Source organism: Canis aureus, chromosome 7 (genome assembly GCF_053574225.1).
Source record: "Canis aureus isolate CA01 chromosome 7, VMU_Caureus_v.1.0, whole genome shotgun sequence".
Lineage (NCBI taxonomy): Eukaryota > Metazoa > Chordata > Mammalia > Carnivora > Canidae > Canis > Canis aureus.
Genome location: NC_135617.1, coordinates 3,879,938 through 3,898,243, shown reverse-complemented (window position 1 = coordinate 3,898,243; position 18,306 = coordinate 3,879,938). Strand labels below are relative to the sequence as shown.

Below are 18,306 nucleotides of genomic sequence, written 5' to 3'. Positions count from 1 at the left end.
TCCTTCCCCACCCCCCACCCAGGCCGCTGGGCGGGGAAGAGCTCCTCCTTCCACTGCTCCCCTGGGGAAGCTTTGCTCTTTCCCCCTGTGATGGATGGTGTGTGGCTTTGTTGCTGCTCCAGCCTTGGCTTTCATCGAGGACAAGGGACCATGTCTTTGACGTATCCCGTGCCTGTGTGGTGGTTCCCAGCTGGAGGAGGAGTCCCCCGGGAGCAAGGCCAATCTGCGGTGTAAAAGGCCCCAGGACACCCTCCTTAAAATAGCAGGGCGTGAGGACGGGTGGACAAGGGAGAGGGGACAAGCAGACAAGGTCGCTCGGGGTGATCCAGGCCTCTGAAGGACGCTCTCTTCAGCGCGGCTGGGGAAGCAGCCTCCCCCCTCAGCCTCCAGCCCCCCAGAGCCTCCCCGCCAAGGCTGGCAGCAGGTCGACTGTGTGTCTCCTCAACATCCGACATCATCTACTTCATTAATTGCCAAAGTCTGAAATAGAAGACCTTTGGGAAGACCTCTGGGGGAGACGGTCCGGGCACAGAGAAAGAATCCAGGTTTTTGAGCCAAGCCGTGTACATCCTGGGCCCCCCACTTAGCAGGTCACCTCCCTTCGCCTCAGTTTCCTTACCTGCCGTGTGACAAAATACCACCTCCTCTCAGCTGGTTCTGGGCTTGAGCGATGAGGACGGTGAGACAGGGAGGACCCAGGGGTGCTCCCCAGGTCAAAGCTACCGTTTCTGGCCCAGCGTCCCTTTGGTGCCACGGGCCACACTGGGCACCTCGTGGTGCCCCTCGGGCCGCCTCGGAGCCAGCGTCTTCATTCCCTCCATTCCAGGGTTGGGGCGCTTGGCCCTGGCACCCGAACACCTGGCTGGGGGCGGGGCAAGGACTGGAGCTGAGGTGCAACCCTGCCCGGGGCGGCCCTCGGAGCTCGCCCCGACCCTGCGGAGCCACAGGGCTGCCCGAGCCTTCCTGCAGCCTCCCCGGAGGCTCATCGCCGGGAGGCTCATCTGGAAGGAGGCTCATCTCCCCAAGGCTCATCTCCCCAAGGCTCACGTCCCTGGAGGCTCATTGCCGAGGAGGCTCATCATCCAGGAGGCTCATGGTCTAGGAGGCTCATGTCCTCGAAGGCTCATCTCCCCGAGGCTCATGTCCCTGGAGGCTCATCGTCCAGGAGGCTCACGTCCCTGGAGGCTCACATCCCCAGAGGCTCAGCCCCTCCAACCCTCCATCTGTCCGTCGGTCTGGCCGCCGTCCTGACCCCGCGCTGGCCCACTGAACCCGGGCCTCTCCCCGCGCAGCCTCGCAGGCCGGAGCCCCGGGCCAGAGGTCACCTGCTGCTGGGCCTGGCGGGGGGCAGCGGGGCTGGCGGGGCCGGCCGGGGGCGCCCACCGCCCCTCAGCTGTCACCCTGCTGGAGCCAAGGCCCCGGGCCTGGCTCACCGCCGGCCTCTGGACTCTCACAGCCGGGAAGCGGGTGTCGCCGGCTCGGCCCCGGGGAAGCTCAGAACGCGCGTGGCACAGACGCCGAGAACCGACCTCAGTTGGCCCCGAGATTCCTGTGCGCCACCAGCTGTCCCTTCCCCTCTTCTCTCGTAGCCAGAAGGAGGAAACTCCCTTTAAGAAGTCTCCAGTGAAAGAGTCATCTACGATTTGTGTCGATAATCGTCACCGGCGCGGTGCGTCCTGCCTGGAGGGTTTCTCGGGCCCACGGGCGCTGGGGCTTGGCGGGGACCGAGCGGGCAAGTCCCCAGCGGGCAGGTCCCCAGCGGGCAGGGCCCGAGCGGGCAGGTACCCAGTGGGCAGGGCCCCAGCTGCCATGTGAGGGGTCCAGGAGCTCCCTGGGAGGCCAGGGCTTGTCACCTGAGGGCTCCCCTCTGAGCTGCAGGTGGCGGGGGGGGGGCAGAGGCCACCAGGTCCCCCGGCCCCCCCGGCCTGTCTCTGGGGCACCCACATCACCTCGCCGCCCAAACACGAGGGCGAGGCCGACGGTAATGGCGTTTCTGTTCAGAATAAGAAGACCCTCTGTGAGGCTCTTCCAGCAAAAGCCATTTGATTTGAGAGAATTGAGTAACTACAGGTGGGGGGACGGGAAATGGTTGGCCGGGAGGTCCGGCGGTGGAAGCCTACATCTCTGGTCGCCAACGTCTTTCTTATTTGAGCAAAGCCCAGAGCAGCTTTTGTAAAAAAACGTGTTAGGTTGGCGAAGTCCCAACAGTTCATTTTTGCTTTTGTTTCTCTTGCCTTCGTGGTGGATGTATCTTGCAAGAAGTTGCTGTGGCCAAGTTCAAAAAGGGTGTTGCCTGTGTTCTCCTCTAGGATTCTGATGGATTCTCATCTCACATTTAGATCTTTGATACATTTTGAGTTTATCTTTGTGTCTGGTATAAGAGAGTGGTCTAGTTTCATTCTTTTGCACGTGGATGTCCAATTTTCCCAGCACCATTTATGGAAGAGACTGTCTTTTTTCCAGTAGATAGTCTTTTTTGCTTTGTCGAATATTAGTTGACCAGAGAGTTGAGGGTCCACTTCTGGGTTCTCTATCCTGTTCCATGGATCTATGTGTCTGTTTTTGTGCCAGTACCACACTGTCTTGATGACCACAGCTTTGTAGTACAACCTGAGATCTGGCATTGTGATGCCCCCAGCTCTGGTTTTCTTTGTTAAAATTCCCCTGGCTATTCGGGGTCTTTTCTGATTCCACACAAATCTTAAGATAATTTGTTCCACACTTCATCAAGATAAGAAGCTTCTGCACAGCAAAAGAAACAGTCAACAAAACTCAAAGACAACCTACAGAATGGGAGAAGAGATTTGCAAATGACCTATCAGATAAAGGGCTAGTATCCAAGATCTATAAAGAACTTATTCAACTCAACAGCAAAGAAACAAACAATCCAATCATGAAATGGGCAAAAGACATGAACAGAAATCTCACAGAGGAAGACATAGACGTGGCCAACACGCACGTGAGAAAATGCTCCGCGTCACTTGCCATCAGGGAATTACAAATCAAAACCACAAGGAGATCCCACATCACCCAAGTGAGAATGAGGAAAATTAACAAGGCAGGAAACCACACATGTTGGAGAGGATGTGGAGAAAGGGGAACCCTCCTGCACTGTTGGTGGGAATGTGAACTGGTGCAGTCACTCTGGAAAACTGTGGAGGTTCCTCAAAGAGGTAAAAATAGATCTGCCCTATGACCCAGCAATCGCACTGCTGGGGATTTACCCCAAAGATACAGATGCCATGAAACGCCGGGACACCTGCACCCCGATGTTTATAGCAACAATGTCCACAATAGCCAAACTGTGGGAGGAGCCTCGGTGTCCATCAACAGATGAATGGATAAAGAAGCTGTGGTCTATGTATACAATGGAATATTCCTCAGCCATTAGAAACGACAAATACCCACCATTTGCTTCGACGTGGATGGAACTGGAGGGTATTATGCTGAGTGAAATAAGTCAATCGGAGAAAGACAAACATCATACGGTCTCATTCATTTGGGGAATATAAAAAATAGTGAAAGGGAATAAAGGGGAAAGGAGAAAAAAAATGAGTGGGAAATATCAGACAGGGAGACAGAACATGAGAGACTCCTAACTCTGGGAAACGAACAAGGGGTGGTAGAAGGAGAGGTGGGCAGGGGGTTGGGGTGACTGGGTGACGGGCACTGAGGGGGGCACTTGATGGGATGAGCACTGGGTATTATGCCATATGTGGGCAAATTGAACTCCAATAAAAAAAAGTGTTAGGTGTAAATACCAATGGGGATTCAGGAAATCCAAACTCTCCTGACATTTGTTGGCTTTTCAGGGAAGGAGATGTTATAAAGAATGGACTAAATAATAGGCTCGTGCCTTGGTCAGTGTACGGCTTTACTAGTCAGTAAAGGATCCCCCCCCCCTTTTTTCCCTACTGAGGAAGCTTCTCTATTAATTACACTACAGGTTCCCAATGATAGAGAGAGAGAAGGGTGTTACCAAAACCATCTCGAGAATCTTTTCAAAGTATACGTATTATTTTCCTCTTCGCCTGACCATTTCTCCTGAGATATGGCCCTGACCTGGAGTTGTGGGGGAGCATATTGTCATAGCTCCATTTGTGGCATGAGATTTGGGAGAGCTCCCCCAAGGTGGTCTGAAATATGATCCTCCATTCCCTCCTCTTAAGACCCACTCAATGGGAGCATGATAGAGCTGATGAGTGCAACAAACATAAAGTTCCTTCAACACACTCAGAAAAGAGTGAATTTTATTAGCCTACCTTTCACAGTTAGGTCCAGCATAGTTTTCTTTACAAATACACCGAACAGCTCCATTTTTTCTATAGCAGGATTCTGCAAAACTAGAATTAAAAGAGAATATTAGAAGTCAACTCCATACATCATTGAAAAGATTGTCCTACTTTCGGTTTGGTCATCTCTGCCTTGGTCCCAGTCAAGTTCTAATGGGTGTGATCATTTGCTTTATTTATATCAAATCTTCCTCCTTTCAGGAAAGTTTAGACTGGCAGACCCAGACAGAAAATGCCAAAAATGCCCATCCATTGGTGAGACCATTTCCCAGATCCACTTACTTATTTTGCCACAGAGGCACTTAATTATTTTTACTGGAAGCAGTGGGATTTCTAGAATATATATCTATTTAATACAAGTCCAAAACACATATCCCAGAGCCAGAAATAAAATAATCAGCTTTTTAAATGTGCTACCTGTAATTTTTGATGAATATTTTCTGTGTATACCCAGAAAGTTTGAAAGTTTCTCCCTCTTTTTTCTGCACTAGATCTCTTCCACTCTTCAAGGTCATGAACTGCTTCTTTTTTTATTTTATTTTATTTTATTTTATTTTTTTTTCATGAACTGCTTCTAAACTATATGATCTCCACTGAACCTTAATTTCTTTGTTGTGTACCTGAAAAGTGGGGAATAAAGTGTGCAGGGACTGGTTCTTTTGATCAAAATCACAAAACTAGTACACAAGCGGTAAATAGGACCCACAGGAAAAGGATTCCTGTCTGTAGGAACCCTTCTCTGGATTACTGTGGTTTGTTTTGTTTGTTTGTTTGTTTGTTTTTTTAGAAAATGAAAATTTGGACACAGGACAGAAAAGCAATAAAAATATTGTTCAACTATTAAGACGGAGGAAATGGAATATATTTCCATGTGTTTGGAAAATTCTACATTGACACATAAATCCATCCACATGAGAGGGGTGTGAAAAATTTTAAAGACTTTCAAATTAATTGGCTTAGGGATTGTGCCATCAGTGGAGTGTGACCTGCTGCTCTCACATTCCTGCATGTATTAGCAATTTTACCCTAATGGTCTTTGGAGCAATGCAAATGGATGTGTTTGCTTTGTTTGAAGACATTTCTAAAATCAATATATTCTTATAGAATATCCAGAAGACAATACATTCTTTGCAGTGAAAGGCAATATCCACAATTTAGTTTTTCTATCAGTTTGGCTAAAAACATTTCAACAAAATTACACTTCTTTGGCTTTTATTCTTCATTTTGCTTGTTCTTGTTTTTCACCCCACTTCAAAAAACACTGTCAGTTGAGTCCAGAACGTAGACAAACCCTCGTGTATGTTTCTTTGAAGATGTGTCTCCCAGCAGCCTGTCCAGGGCTTGGAGGACTGAAGCATCTGCCTGGATGTCTGGAGTCCTCTGCCTTTAGCTAATGTCCTGCTGCTTCAAAGAGATGACATTTTCCTTAACTGGAGCGATTACCGTAGCTACTAGTAGTTTGGGAGGATGTCTGGCCAACTCTAAAATAAATAAATGAACTCTGTGCAAATGGTTCCTGGGAATAGCTGCGTGACCATTGGTCTCAGTGGAGGGAGACTCAGAGGCAGTGCCAACCATTGAGATTCCTTTTTTGTTTTTTTTTATCAGCATTAATTGTTTATATTTTTCTTAGGGTAAAGTCTGTTTTTTGGCCTGGGAAATGAAAACCTTGAGCCTTTCTCAGCCCACATTAACAACCATGGCACCCTCTCCAAGTGGAAGGGAGCCTTTTGTTCTTGGAAACCATTATAGTACCTAAAGAAAAATAGACTCAGCACTGTTTGCTTGTGGACCTCCCTCAAGCATAATTTCGTTGCTTTCTGATGTGGCGATTGTAACTAGAAACCCAAATCCTGGTCTGGAGGCTCAATTAAAGGATCTCTTAAAGTGTGATTTGGATTCCATATTACATGACTTTCTGAGCTCAAATACAAATCTTGGTACTTTAATTTTTATAGATAGCAGCAATATGAATTCTAAAGGAGCTGAAACAGGAAATGGGTATTTGATTTTTGATAAGATGTTTGAGATTAGTTAACTAAATCAATAATAAGGTCATGTCAAAGGCTAGAACCTTATAGGATCCAGGCAAATTTGTCTTGTTCTGTGGCCACAGATTATACTCCGCTCCCCATCCTTACCTCCCTATTTGTAGCCAGTTTCTTCCCCCAAGGGAATAGGGAAATAGGACTGTTGCCACCTCAGAGAAAGCAGGTGCCTCACAATCCCTCCACACTCTCACATAATGTTCTTATACGTGGGGGGTATTTTTGCTTCTGTGTTCATTTTCAGCAGGTTTTTCAACTTCAAATGTGTGCTTCAGAGGCCTCAGTTTTCATATCTATGACTAGGTACCTAACTGCAAAGCTCGTTCCTTGAGACCTCCAATTGCTCTTTGAACCAGGATCTGCTCACACACCCAAAGAACATGAGTGGGAATGGTGACCCAATAGGAACTGTTGCCTCCTTCAAGGCAGGAAGCTCATCATCCTAGTTGGCAAGTCTCCCCTTTATTTATTTATTTATTTGAAAGGGCCTTCAGAAGAGCTTCTTGATCAACTCAAATACTGGATAACCCAGCTCATTTGCTTTAGGCGCTTTAAAATGCGGCTGCATTTTGACATAATTTCATGAAAGCATTCTGACTGTTTTGTTCACTACTGTGACCAGCGATTAGTGAGCAGATGGCTGGCACCTAATAAGTGCTCAATATATATTTGTCGATTGCATGTAGAGAAAACTTTTCAGTACATAGGAATGAGGTTCCAAAAATCTCTTATCTGAAAACATTAATGTCATAATTTAGATAACATCTTGTCATACTCATGTGGAAATGTTGGGGTCCAGAGTGAACAGTCAAGAAAGAATTCTTGAGATGCCTTTGGTGCAAATAGGTGGTTTTATTAAAACATGGGGACAAGACACATGGTGCAGAAAGAACTGCACTGGGGTTGTGATGGGTGACTGATTATATACTTTCAGGTTGGGAGGGGGTTAGGGACAGTACAAGCCTCCAAGGAATTTTGGAAACAAGGTTTTCAGGACCCTGAGGGGACTAGCTATTGTGAGGAAAAGGTCATTTATTACTGTTTGGGAAGCCCTCACTCACGAGACCCTTCAGATGTATGTCAGTGGACCATATGTTTGGAGCATGATTGCTAACATATATCTGGGGGGTAGAGATAAAGGAAGTATCCAAAGGAATTTCTGTATGTTTAAAGCAGACTCACAGGATCCTGGGGGGTTGGGATAAAGTTAAGCTAAGACTGCCATTTGTCAACATCAAGACAGCTGAGCTCCCAGAGGAAGTTCCCTCTGCTGTTTTAAGGACCTGTCAATGGGCTGTAAGTAGTAAGGAAATTTAATTTTTTCTTTTGCCTTTGTTTCTTACATCAGCACGAATGAAGCAAAAAGGGCAAAAGTCAGAGGATACAACTTAGAGGATTGCCTTTCTGCAGCTCAGGGCTCCTTAACCTATTTTGATCAGATGATGCTACATAGCATCCTTTATTTGGGAGAATGAGGGGAACCTGTTACTGGAAAGTTGGAGGTTATTTTTAACAAAATAACGATAGCATGGCAAGAAAGCAGCAAGCTGAACATCTCATCAGATATGGTTAAGAATAATGTTTGAGAGCAGTATATTAATGAACAATTAACGAATATACCTACATGAGACAAAGGGAGCTCATAAATCAGGATACACTTGGGTGAAAATAACAGAACATTCAATGCTTGAGGTTTCTATTCTCCCTCTCAATACCATCCATTTTGCACACATTGTTGATACCATAGGACATGAAAAAAATCACAAAGTAAGGACTGAAGCAGTTTAGTGGCTTCTAAAGAAAAATGGGGCTGTAAAACCTTTGACTTCTTCACTGTGAGACTCATCAGAGGATTTGAACAAATCACAAAATTTTAGGTGAAATACTAGTTGATATTGGTGTTCAATTCAGGAAAAAATTAGGGAGAGATTTGGCTGTCATCTTGGTTGTCTTACAAGAAAGTGAGGGTGACTCGGTGGCTCAGTCAGTTAAGCATCTGCCTTTGGCTCAGGTCATGATCCCAGGGTCCTGGGATGGAGCCCCATGTTGGGCTCCCTGCTCAGCGAGGAGCCTGCCTCTCCCTCTCCATCTGCTTCCCCCAACTCATGTACAAGCTCTCTCTCTCTGTCTCAAATAAATAAATAAAATCTTAAAAAAAGTTGTGTGTGTGTGATATTCAGGCCTTTTAAAAGTTATTTTATAAGCACTATTTAATTTAATCTTTATACTAGATACCAACTAAATATTACATCCAAACATTTAAAATGTTGTCTGACACAGAGTAAGCAATATACTAGTGTTAGAAAAAATACAAAGTATGTGTTCAATAAAGGCAGTAACTAGCAAACACCTTCCGCTACAGAAGGCCCCAATTCATATGCTCCACACATATTATCCTAGTCCAACCCTATGAGGCAGATCCTTATACGACTCAGGGAAAAAAATACCCCTGAAATCCAGAGCAGATAAAAAAAATCAACAAATGGAGCCAAGATCTGAATCTAGTCTCCTTGACTCCAAATCCCATGGAAAGTGAGACATGGGGAGAAAGTACCTTGCCTGAGGTCATACAGTTATTTTGTGCCAAAGCAGTGATAAGAGCCTAGATTTCAATACTCTTTCTACCTGTGGTTTAAGAAAAAATATATATATATATTTGTTTTTTTGTCCCAGTTTCTGGCACAGAGCTCCTAAAGCTCTTGGAATTTCCTGAGTGATAAGATTGTCTTTTATTATTCAGAATGAACCCCTTTCAGCATAAACTTAAGTTTATGTTACTGAGGTGACTCTCCAGGGCCCTCTAAGGAGCTTTAGGATGGGGGCTGGTCTGCCAGAGGAAAAAACTAACTGGTTAGAAGGTTGGAACTTTCAAACCTATCCTTCCCCCAACCTCAAGGAGGGGAGAGGGGACGGAGATTGAGTTTCAATCACCAATAATTTAATCAATCATGACTATGTAATGAAACATCCATAAAGCTCTTAACAAATGAGGTTTGTGGAGCTTCGGGTTGGTGAACAACCCAGAAATGCATAGAAGCTCTGCTCCCTCCCATCTCCCTCTTCTCCCTCCCTCCCTCATCTCCCTCTTCATCTCCCTCCCATCTCCCTCCCTGCCCTGCCTCTCTTCAGTCTGGCTTGAGTTATATCCTTTAGGATAAAACTGTAATTGTAAGTACAGCACTTTCCTGAGTTCTGTGAGCCATTGTAGAGAATGATTGAACCTGAGGGGGGTACGTTGAATTTATAGTTAGCTGAGCAGACATGTGAGTAGCCTAAGGACCCCGTTTATGGCTGATTTCTCCATCAACTGACTAACTCCAGGTAGTTATTGTCAGAAGTGAACTGATTGTAAGACACCCACTTGGCTTCAGAAAATCAGAGAAATGGTTGATATTTGGAAAACCAGACACCACTCCACCATTTTAATTCTACACTCTGTCATTGTTAAGACAATAAAGTGGCCAGTCATGACTTGACTATTGGACTTATACATCTTGTGCGCCTGAAAAGAATTCCACTATTTCCATTAACATGTATTCTCTTGGACTTCTCACTCAGGTCAAAACATAGCCAGAAGTGAATGGCTTCTGAATTTTCAGAAGCGAAAATTAGTTTTCTTGGAAATCTTTTATGAGCTGACTGGCCTAAAGCATGCATCCTGTTTATCTATGTTCTGATGCTGCTTGAACAGTTGGCCACCACATGTAGGACAACGTCTACTCTGTGAGAGGCAGAGGAAACATCACTACTGAAAATACTGGATTATGAATCTCTTGGCATTACCAGTTGCGATCTCCCTAGGTCAGGGGCTGCCCAAGAAACTAGCCTCGCTTCTAAAACCTGAGAGACTCCATTGGCCTTATGATGCTACCCAATATTTGGGGAACAGAGTCATCACTCATCTGCAAGTGCTTGAGCTTCCCCAAAAGTGTATTTAGGCTAAAGAACTTTCCGATAGCTTTTCCAGTCTCATCTCCATATGAGGTGTTCAGTCTTTTCACTGAGGTGGGAAAACCTGAGAACTCTGGATAGAGCAAAAATGAAAAATACATAATTAAGAGGGTAAGCAGCAGAAGAGAACATCTTCTCTCAGAACTTACTTGGCCACGTAGGGTAGGGGACAGGGACACGGCTGGCAGAACTGGGGTGGCCCCCTGATGGAATCTCCAATATAACCATCTAGACATTTCTCACAGTGCTCTCCTGTTGTGTTCCGCTGGCAGTGCTGTGAGGAAACGATGGGGAGATGGACAAAGACACAAAAGAAACGTTACATACACAACATATCTGGGAACCAGATAGTACTCGAAGTAAAGGGGATGTCAGGCTGATGGAATTGATTGTGTGGTCAGAACTGGTCAGCACAAAAGAGCCAGGTTGGCCCCAGTCAACGATAGAAAGTGTGGACAAGGAGGGATGACTTCATCCTGAACTTCCGTGTATGAACCAGCAGCCTGAGGAATTCAGAGTTTGCATGCAGAGGGGATAATTCATCAGTTTCTCATTTCAATTCAACATAATAACCAGAAGGATCAAACTCTGAATGTTCTAGAAACATCCGCTTACTGACTTGGAATGAATATGAAATGAAAAAAAAAAAAATCCCCCTGATACTTACCCATGACAGTGGGAACAATTTAAGGATTTATGGGCTTGGAAGAACTTTTACTGAAGCATAAATGGAATAAAAGGTAGATAAAAACATCTAATCTATCTAATATATATGAAAGCTAATGGGTTGGTAACCTGGAGAGTGACATATGACAAATAATACGCTAGTTTTTCTGTATGCTTTTCCATTTGTGGTGGAGACAACTGAAAGAAAAGCACCAAATAGGCTGAGTTTTCTGCTGATAGTTCCCTGTTCATCTTTCAGGATCTGTACGAGGCCTCAAAACTCCAGGAATTCCTTCTGATGCCTCCTCCTCACCCCCACTTCCACTACCCGCATGGTTCTGCTATCATCTGCTCCCAGCCTCAGCAGCCCCGTGGCCACCTTGTGCCTCTCAGTACTGTGCTGCTGCTGCCTGAACTGGAATAGGTACTCAGCAGGATGGAGTCAACTCCGCAGTGACAAGTTCATGGATTAATTCCCACTTAAGAGGCAGTGATGCTAGTCTGATAGTTTCCTCCAACAGGACTGAACTGGATTGCACAAGGCAATGCCATTAGCACTGTGATTATTTTCATCTTTACATTCACCAGAGTGTATAAAAGTTGAATAGGGTTCTCAGTGAAAAATGATGCCATTAGAATTAGAATGCCATCCAAGAGGCAGCCTCCTGCTTGATCCATTCCCTTAGTAACATCTATGCCCGAGAGCTTCAGCAGACACTGTTTTCAAACAGAGCTCTGTGGAAGAACCTAAAGAAAGGCAAGATGAAGCAATACAGCAAAGTGAACTCGGAGCTCTTTCTGTCTTTGTGTTCTATGTTGAAGTTCAAAATAGAATAACAGTGAGGTTCTGCTCCAAACATGTTACATGGATTAACACATTTAATTCTTAGAATAATTCTAAAGTAAGTTACTATTTTTTTTACCCCATTTTACATATGAAGAGACGGAGGCACAGAGAGGTTCAATAAATTGCCCAATATATTATTACATGAGTGGAAGGAGACAAAAGTGGATTCGGACTCAGGCCATCTGGCTCCAGAGGTCAGGCTGTTAATTTTCATATTACACCACTTCTCCAGTGGGATAGACAAAAGGCTCTTTGCCCCAAAGAGTCATAAAATGACTACGTTAGGTGTCATACCATTTTATGTACAGTTTGGACTTCAAATCAAAAGGGCAAAGTTCTAATGTGGGCAACAGGCTATCACGGTTGAACACCTTTTGGGCATTTGGTCCGCCATTAGGTATGGACAATCTTTGGTCCTTGATTAGAATTATGTTAACTGAATAAAATTTAGAGGCCAGTTCAGAGTGCTGACACATCAATGGGAAAGCGAAAAATAAAGTATGATGCACAGACAACAGGTTGTTAATATATTCACCCCCCAGTTCTTAATACTGTGTCTAGAACTAAGTCATTCTTCAATAAAGGTTTGTGGGGGGGGGGAAATAAAAGAAAAAGTAGGAAAGGGTGAATTAATGAATTAGTGTCTGGAGTACATAAGGGATATTAACCCAAATCAGATGTACCCAAATCAGCTCAAAATTGGTAGCAATCTCCCATCTCAGGGAAAACGAACGAGCCTTGCCCAACGACCAGGAATCTAAGGCATAAGCAATCGGGGCAGTTGCTCATAGGCTAGAATCAACTTTCCCTGAGTCCCTGTTGGACAGATGAAGCCCATCTGTGCAGAAGAAAACAGGCTTGTTGGAAGACATTAGGTCATACTTCCTAATGCCTATTAAGCTGCAAAAATGAGCTGATTCCTTTCTGTGCCCTTATGGCTTGATGGGTGCTTTGGACTCCTTGTTAGGGCTCTAAGTTTGCCATAGCAGCCACAGAGCCCAATTATCCTCAAGGACACGGCCACCAAATCTGTCCGACCTCTCAATGCTCAGAGTGTGAACACTGACTTTCCTCATCTGCCTTCCTTCAAAAGGGTTTGTTAGGGAATTCCCTAAAAGGCAGTGATGTACATTCTGAAAGACTGGCCGAGATAGTTAGACCAGGTCCCTCCCTACTGCTTCCAGCTTTTCTAGACTTGAACAAGTCACTTGACCTTTTTGGGTCTCTATTCTCTAACCATGAAATGAGAATTCAGATGAGATGGTCTGTGAAGTTTCTCGTAGCTCTGAAACCTTTTACTCTGGGATTGCAAGTATGCCTTGACCTGCAATGCTCTGCCATTTACAGATCAAAAAAGAAAAATGACAACAATAAATAAGTATGTTGTTGAGGCTGAATTGGGGAGACTTTATTTTTTAATAAAACTGACCCCACTTAAAAATGAAAAAAAGCATTCTGAATCTTTGGCCAGTTGTTAAGAAAGTTACATGCAGACAGTTGATGGCAGGAAAGTGAGTAAGTGTTAGAAATGGAATATGAGATCCAGCTGCCTTCTCTTAAGCCAAACATGAACCATATTTTTAATTTGTAAAATATGTTTGTATTTTATAAAAGCATGTTACTTACATTAATGTGTAATGGGTTTAATATTATTATTTTCAAATAAATTAACATGAAGAAACCAGAAAAACTTCCAGTTTTAAATTTCTTTTTTTAAAGATTTATTTATTTATTTATTTATTTATTTATTTATTTATTTATTTTAGAGAGAGTGAGAGTGAGTGAGAGAGAAAGAGAGTGGGGGAGTGAAGAGGCGCAGAGGGAGAGCAGGAGGGAACCTCAAACAGACTCTGTGCTGAGCGTGGAGACCAACTTGGAGCTCGACCTCAGGACCCTGAGATCATGACCGGAGCCAAAACCAAGAGTAGGTCACTCAACTCACTGACTACCCAGGTGCCCCACCTCCTTTTTAAAAAAAGATTTATTTACGGTTTTAAATTTCAAATGTGGTACATGTGGATGGATATAATCTCCACAAACAAAACTCTCTGGCAACTTGAATAAAATAATTCTTATGAGGGCGAGGGGGTCATGAGAAGAGACGTTTGAGCACTTCTGCTCTGTCTAGATGAGTGCTTCTTAAACTTCATTGGACATACCAATGCCCCGGGGATCTTGTGAAAATGCAGGTTCTGATTCAGGATGTCTGGGGTGGGGCCTGAGTATTGGCCTTTCTTACGAGCTCCCAGGTATCCCCAGTGCTACTGGTCTAGACTATACTTTGTGAAGCCAGGGCCTAAATAGAAACACTGTTTGCTAGTTGCTCAGCGCTGAGCCTGAGCCTGAACACCTTGCATAAAAAGACATATTTTACTGCAACAAAGAGTGACCCAAAGTCACATAAATTATAAAATTAAAGGTTTTTGCATTTGTCAGTTTGTTATACTAATTCATTCATTCATGTAACAAACCGGGATTCAGCTGATATCATGACAGACGATGAGCCATGACTGCTATTAAAATAAAGAAGATCAAAAAATAAAATAAAATAAAGAAGATCAGATTCATTTATGTGTCATTTTGTCATTATGTGTCATTTTATGAAAAAGATCTGGTTCTTGCCTTTGAGTAATCACAAGCTTGTGAAGGAGACAGAGAGGCAAACAAACAATAAAATAGTGTGCTGGGCTCTGGCTGAGGTATGCATAAAGTATGCACCTACTATGGGACAAAGAGGAAGGAAACATCTGGCTTTTTCCAAGAAAGTTGCAGAAGATGTAATGGAGGCGATGGCATTTGACCTAGGCCTTGAAGGATAAGCAAGGAATCCCAGGTAGAGGGCAGGGGAGCAGTAATTCAGATGCAGAATGTGTACAGAGTTAGGTTTGGTGTCAGTGAGAAGCTCAGTGGGGTGGGCCTAGAAAGTCCTGGAAGATTTTAGAAAGGCGAATGCCTTGATTAGGTTGAAAGATGCCTCCTTTGCTGATAAGGAAGACAGATTAGGGGAAAGTCTGGAGCAGGGCATGAGTCATTGGAGAGTCATGGCTGTGGTCTGGGAGAGATGCTGTGGATGTGAACTAGGCAGTGGGGTGGCAGAGAAGAGAAGAGGCTGTCTCCCCCAAACCTGCCCACCCCCCACCCCAGGGGGGTTGAATGTTGGGGAAGAGGAAACGGAAACTGATGAAGCATCTGGGACATCTTAGCATGGCGGTTTGGCAGAATGATGCTGCCATTAATTGAGATGGGGAATAAAGAAGAGGAACACGGTTAGGGTTGGAAGAAGAAACATAAATGACCAATAGGGAACTTATTTACATTTGGTTCCTATAATCTTCTTCTGTGCCTGGGCACAAAGCAACAGAGGACTCTAAATTCTCTGGACATAACAATTTTCTGACTTTGTTTCAAAACTCCAGTTAGCCTGGAACCCAATCCATCACCATTTGCGAAATTTTGGGGTTTTCCAAGTTTGCAATATACTGGAAAATTATCAAAATTTTGATGTAAGATTTATGCACTTGATCTCGATACCAACTTTATGGTTGCAAGTAAAACAGGAAAAAGAAGTCTCTATAACTCGTTTTTTTCCTTGTTATGGGACATCTAATCAATGTGCTGGTTTATTAATCACACATATTTAGTTTTACAGGAACTTGCATTAGTTGATTTCTGTCTCACACACATAATAAAGGAGAATTTTAAAAGCATGAGAAAAAGACTAGTGTCTGCAGAAATTAGAGATGTAATATCTTTGCTTTCCTGAATGAAGTTTTAATTAGGCTTTGAGAATAATAAAAAATTCATTAGCTTTCAATATACAGGATTACTCCATTATGCTCAGGGCGGGGTAGAAGTCCATTTGAATATCAATATCTTTTTAACTACAAAACTATTACTGGCAGTTGTAGAGGATTTGGGGAGGCATACTGTAAAGTGAGAAGAAAAAAATAAAAATCCATGTTTCCAGCAGCCAGATAACAGCTTGATGGGCATCTCTTTAGATTTCAGTAATATTTTTGCCGTTCTTTTAGTGGTTTTAAATCTGAATATTCTCATTCAGATTTAGAAAAAATTTTCCTCCAATGCTGGCACAAACCCTAATATCTTTTTTTTTTTTTTAAAGATTTTATTTATTTATTTGAGAGAGAGAGAGAGAGAGAGAGAGAGAGAGCAAATGGGCAGGGGCAGAGGGAGAGGGTAAACTGACTCTCCGCTGAGCAAAGAGCCCACCATGGGGCTGATCCCAGGACACCGGCATCATGACCTAAGCCCAAGGCAGACCCTTAGCGGACTGAGGCACCCAGGTGCCCTGACCCTGAAATTTTAATTTTTCATTTGATTGTCATTGAGCAGATAGGGATTTCTGCATGTGTTTGTAAAGCTCCATGGTCCTCACACCTTGAGCTTTACTACATCGGTCAAGTCCAGAAGCACTTTCAAGTAGGTGCTTCAGTTTCTACAGCCCTGGAACCCAATACAATGGAAGCCACTTAACCTGGAGGCTAGAATAGTGCTGGCACATAAGTGGAGTTAAAAAAAACAACAACAAAAAAGAGCTTATTTGTTAAATGGTTAGATGAAATCAATAGACCAACCAATCCTTAATCTAAAGGAACCTGAGAAGCCCTGTTTCTGTGGTAAACTTCAAGTTAGATTATCTCCACTCTAGTTCTAGTCAGCGGGCTCCTGGCTTTCTTCTAATGATGAGAAGATTCTTTAGATGGGAACTGGCCTAAGTCAAGGCCTCTTCTTAATTCTCTGTATCTAACCTATAGACTTGGGATAAATATAGGTTCCAGCAGCGCCCTGGTGGCTCAGTGGTTGAGCATCTGCCTTTGCCTCAGGTCATGATCCCGGAGTCCTGGGATCCAGTCCAGCATCAGGCTCCCCACGGAACCAGGCATTCCTACCACCAGCCCTCTATCTGCTTCTACCTGTTTGCTCCCCTAATTTCTTTCTCATGCCTCCTTCTGGAGCTTGCCTAGAAAGTCAGCCATGTCCACTGGAGTTGCCTGTTGGGGCCCTGTCTGGCTGACTCAGTCAGCTGAGAACCCTTCCCAGAGCATTCTAATTCTGGTAAGATGCAAGGTAGCATTTTGGAAACATCCAGGACATGTTGAATTTCATTCACGAAGCCACTTTTCACTTAGCCAGTTTTCTGCACTTGAAGAGTAAGCATCCCTCTTATGAAGACATCTCTAAGCTTCCTTGTTATGTCTACAATGGTAGCATAAGCTTGTCTACTCTACATTTTATTATCAAATGGCTTAGTTCCTTAAAAATCAGTCTAAAATATCAGGTCAAATTGAAATTGGACATTGGAATCGAAGAATTAAAAACAACTGGGGGAAGGCAAGATGGAGGGAGGCATTGTAAGCCTTCAAAAATAAAAATAAAATGAAAATGAAATAAAAGAAAGCCTTTTATTTGGGGCTGTGTATATTAGATGGGAGAAATGAGTGAGGCAAGCAAACAGTAAGAACTGATTCAAACTCAGGTCCAAAAAAAAAAAAAAAAACCTCAGGTCCAGAATTGGCCACAAGGAAGTGTTTCTCAGAGCCACTGCTTCTTCTTTGGAACCCCTGAGAAGTGGGTGAGCTGGATGGTGGAGCTATAGGGCAGGAGCTGATAACTGGCCCTGCTCCACTAAGAGGCCAGAATACGGATGCCAAAGGAAACAGGAAAATCTGAGTTTGAGTCCAGTGGGACTCCATTGGCAATATATTTACCACCTTTTAATTTTTTTACTTTTTTTTAAAAGATTTTATTTATTTATTCATAAGAGACACACAGAGAGAGGTGGAGACACAGGCAGAGGGAGGAAAAGCGGGGTACATGCAGGGAGCTCGACGTGGAACTCAATCCCGGGTCTCCAGGATCACGCCCTGAGCAGAATAACGCCTGAGGCAGACGCTCAACCGCTGAGCCACCCAGGTGCCCCTATATTTTACCATCCTAAGTGACAAAATATTCTTCCTATATTGGCAAGCCTCTCTGTTCACTACTAACATTTAATTAAATACGAACATCCCTTTTTTGTCTTTCTAAATTAAATTTATAACAATATACATATATATATATTTAGCTCTGGGGGCATATAATTATGGGTGATTTCACTCTGAATTTCATGTACAGCATATAGCTGTATTGTTTTGTTTGGTTGTTTTTTACATTGGGCACCTATTACTTCACTCAGAGAAACAAGCCATTTCCCTTTGGGTAGAATTGGTGGGGGGGGGGGGGCTCACCATCAGGATGAGTAGGATGGCTATTTCTTTTTAAAATAGTTCTGTCTTGGAACAAAGTAATTGCAGGAAGATTGGCAGCTTCCTTGAACGGATATATAAGAGTTTACACCCCAGTCCATTTCCAAACTTTTATTAGACCTTTGTATGCCCGGGAGCTGTGAAGGAATGTGATGACTGTCTGGCTCAGAGCTCATGTCTAGCTCAGAGATAAAACCATGACAGTTCCTCTTCTGACAAGTAGGCTTTGTCACAGC

General features: G+C 43.9%; 1 protein-coding gene across 2 annotated transcripts in view; it reads right to left on the bottom strand.

Annotated features, from left to right (window-relative positions):
- LAMA4 (laminin subunit alpha 4) overlaps positions 1-18,306 on the bottom strand; it is a 142,133-nt gene that overhangs the window by 83,873 nt on the left and 39,954 nt on the right. For both annotated transcript variants that reach the window (XM_077902715.1, XM_077902716.1), the window contains exons 3-4: positions 10,441-10,565; positions 4,263-4,343 (exon numbers count right to left, since the gene is read on the bottom strand). In XM_077902715.1, coding sequence (XP_077758841.1) covers positions 4,263-4,343; positions 10,441-10,565 — 206 coding nt within the window. The remainder of the gene's footprint in view (positions 1-4,262; positions 4,344-10,440; positions 10,566-18,306) is intronic.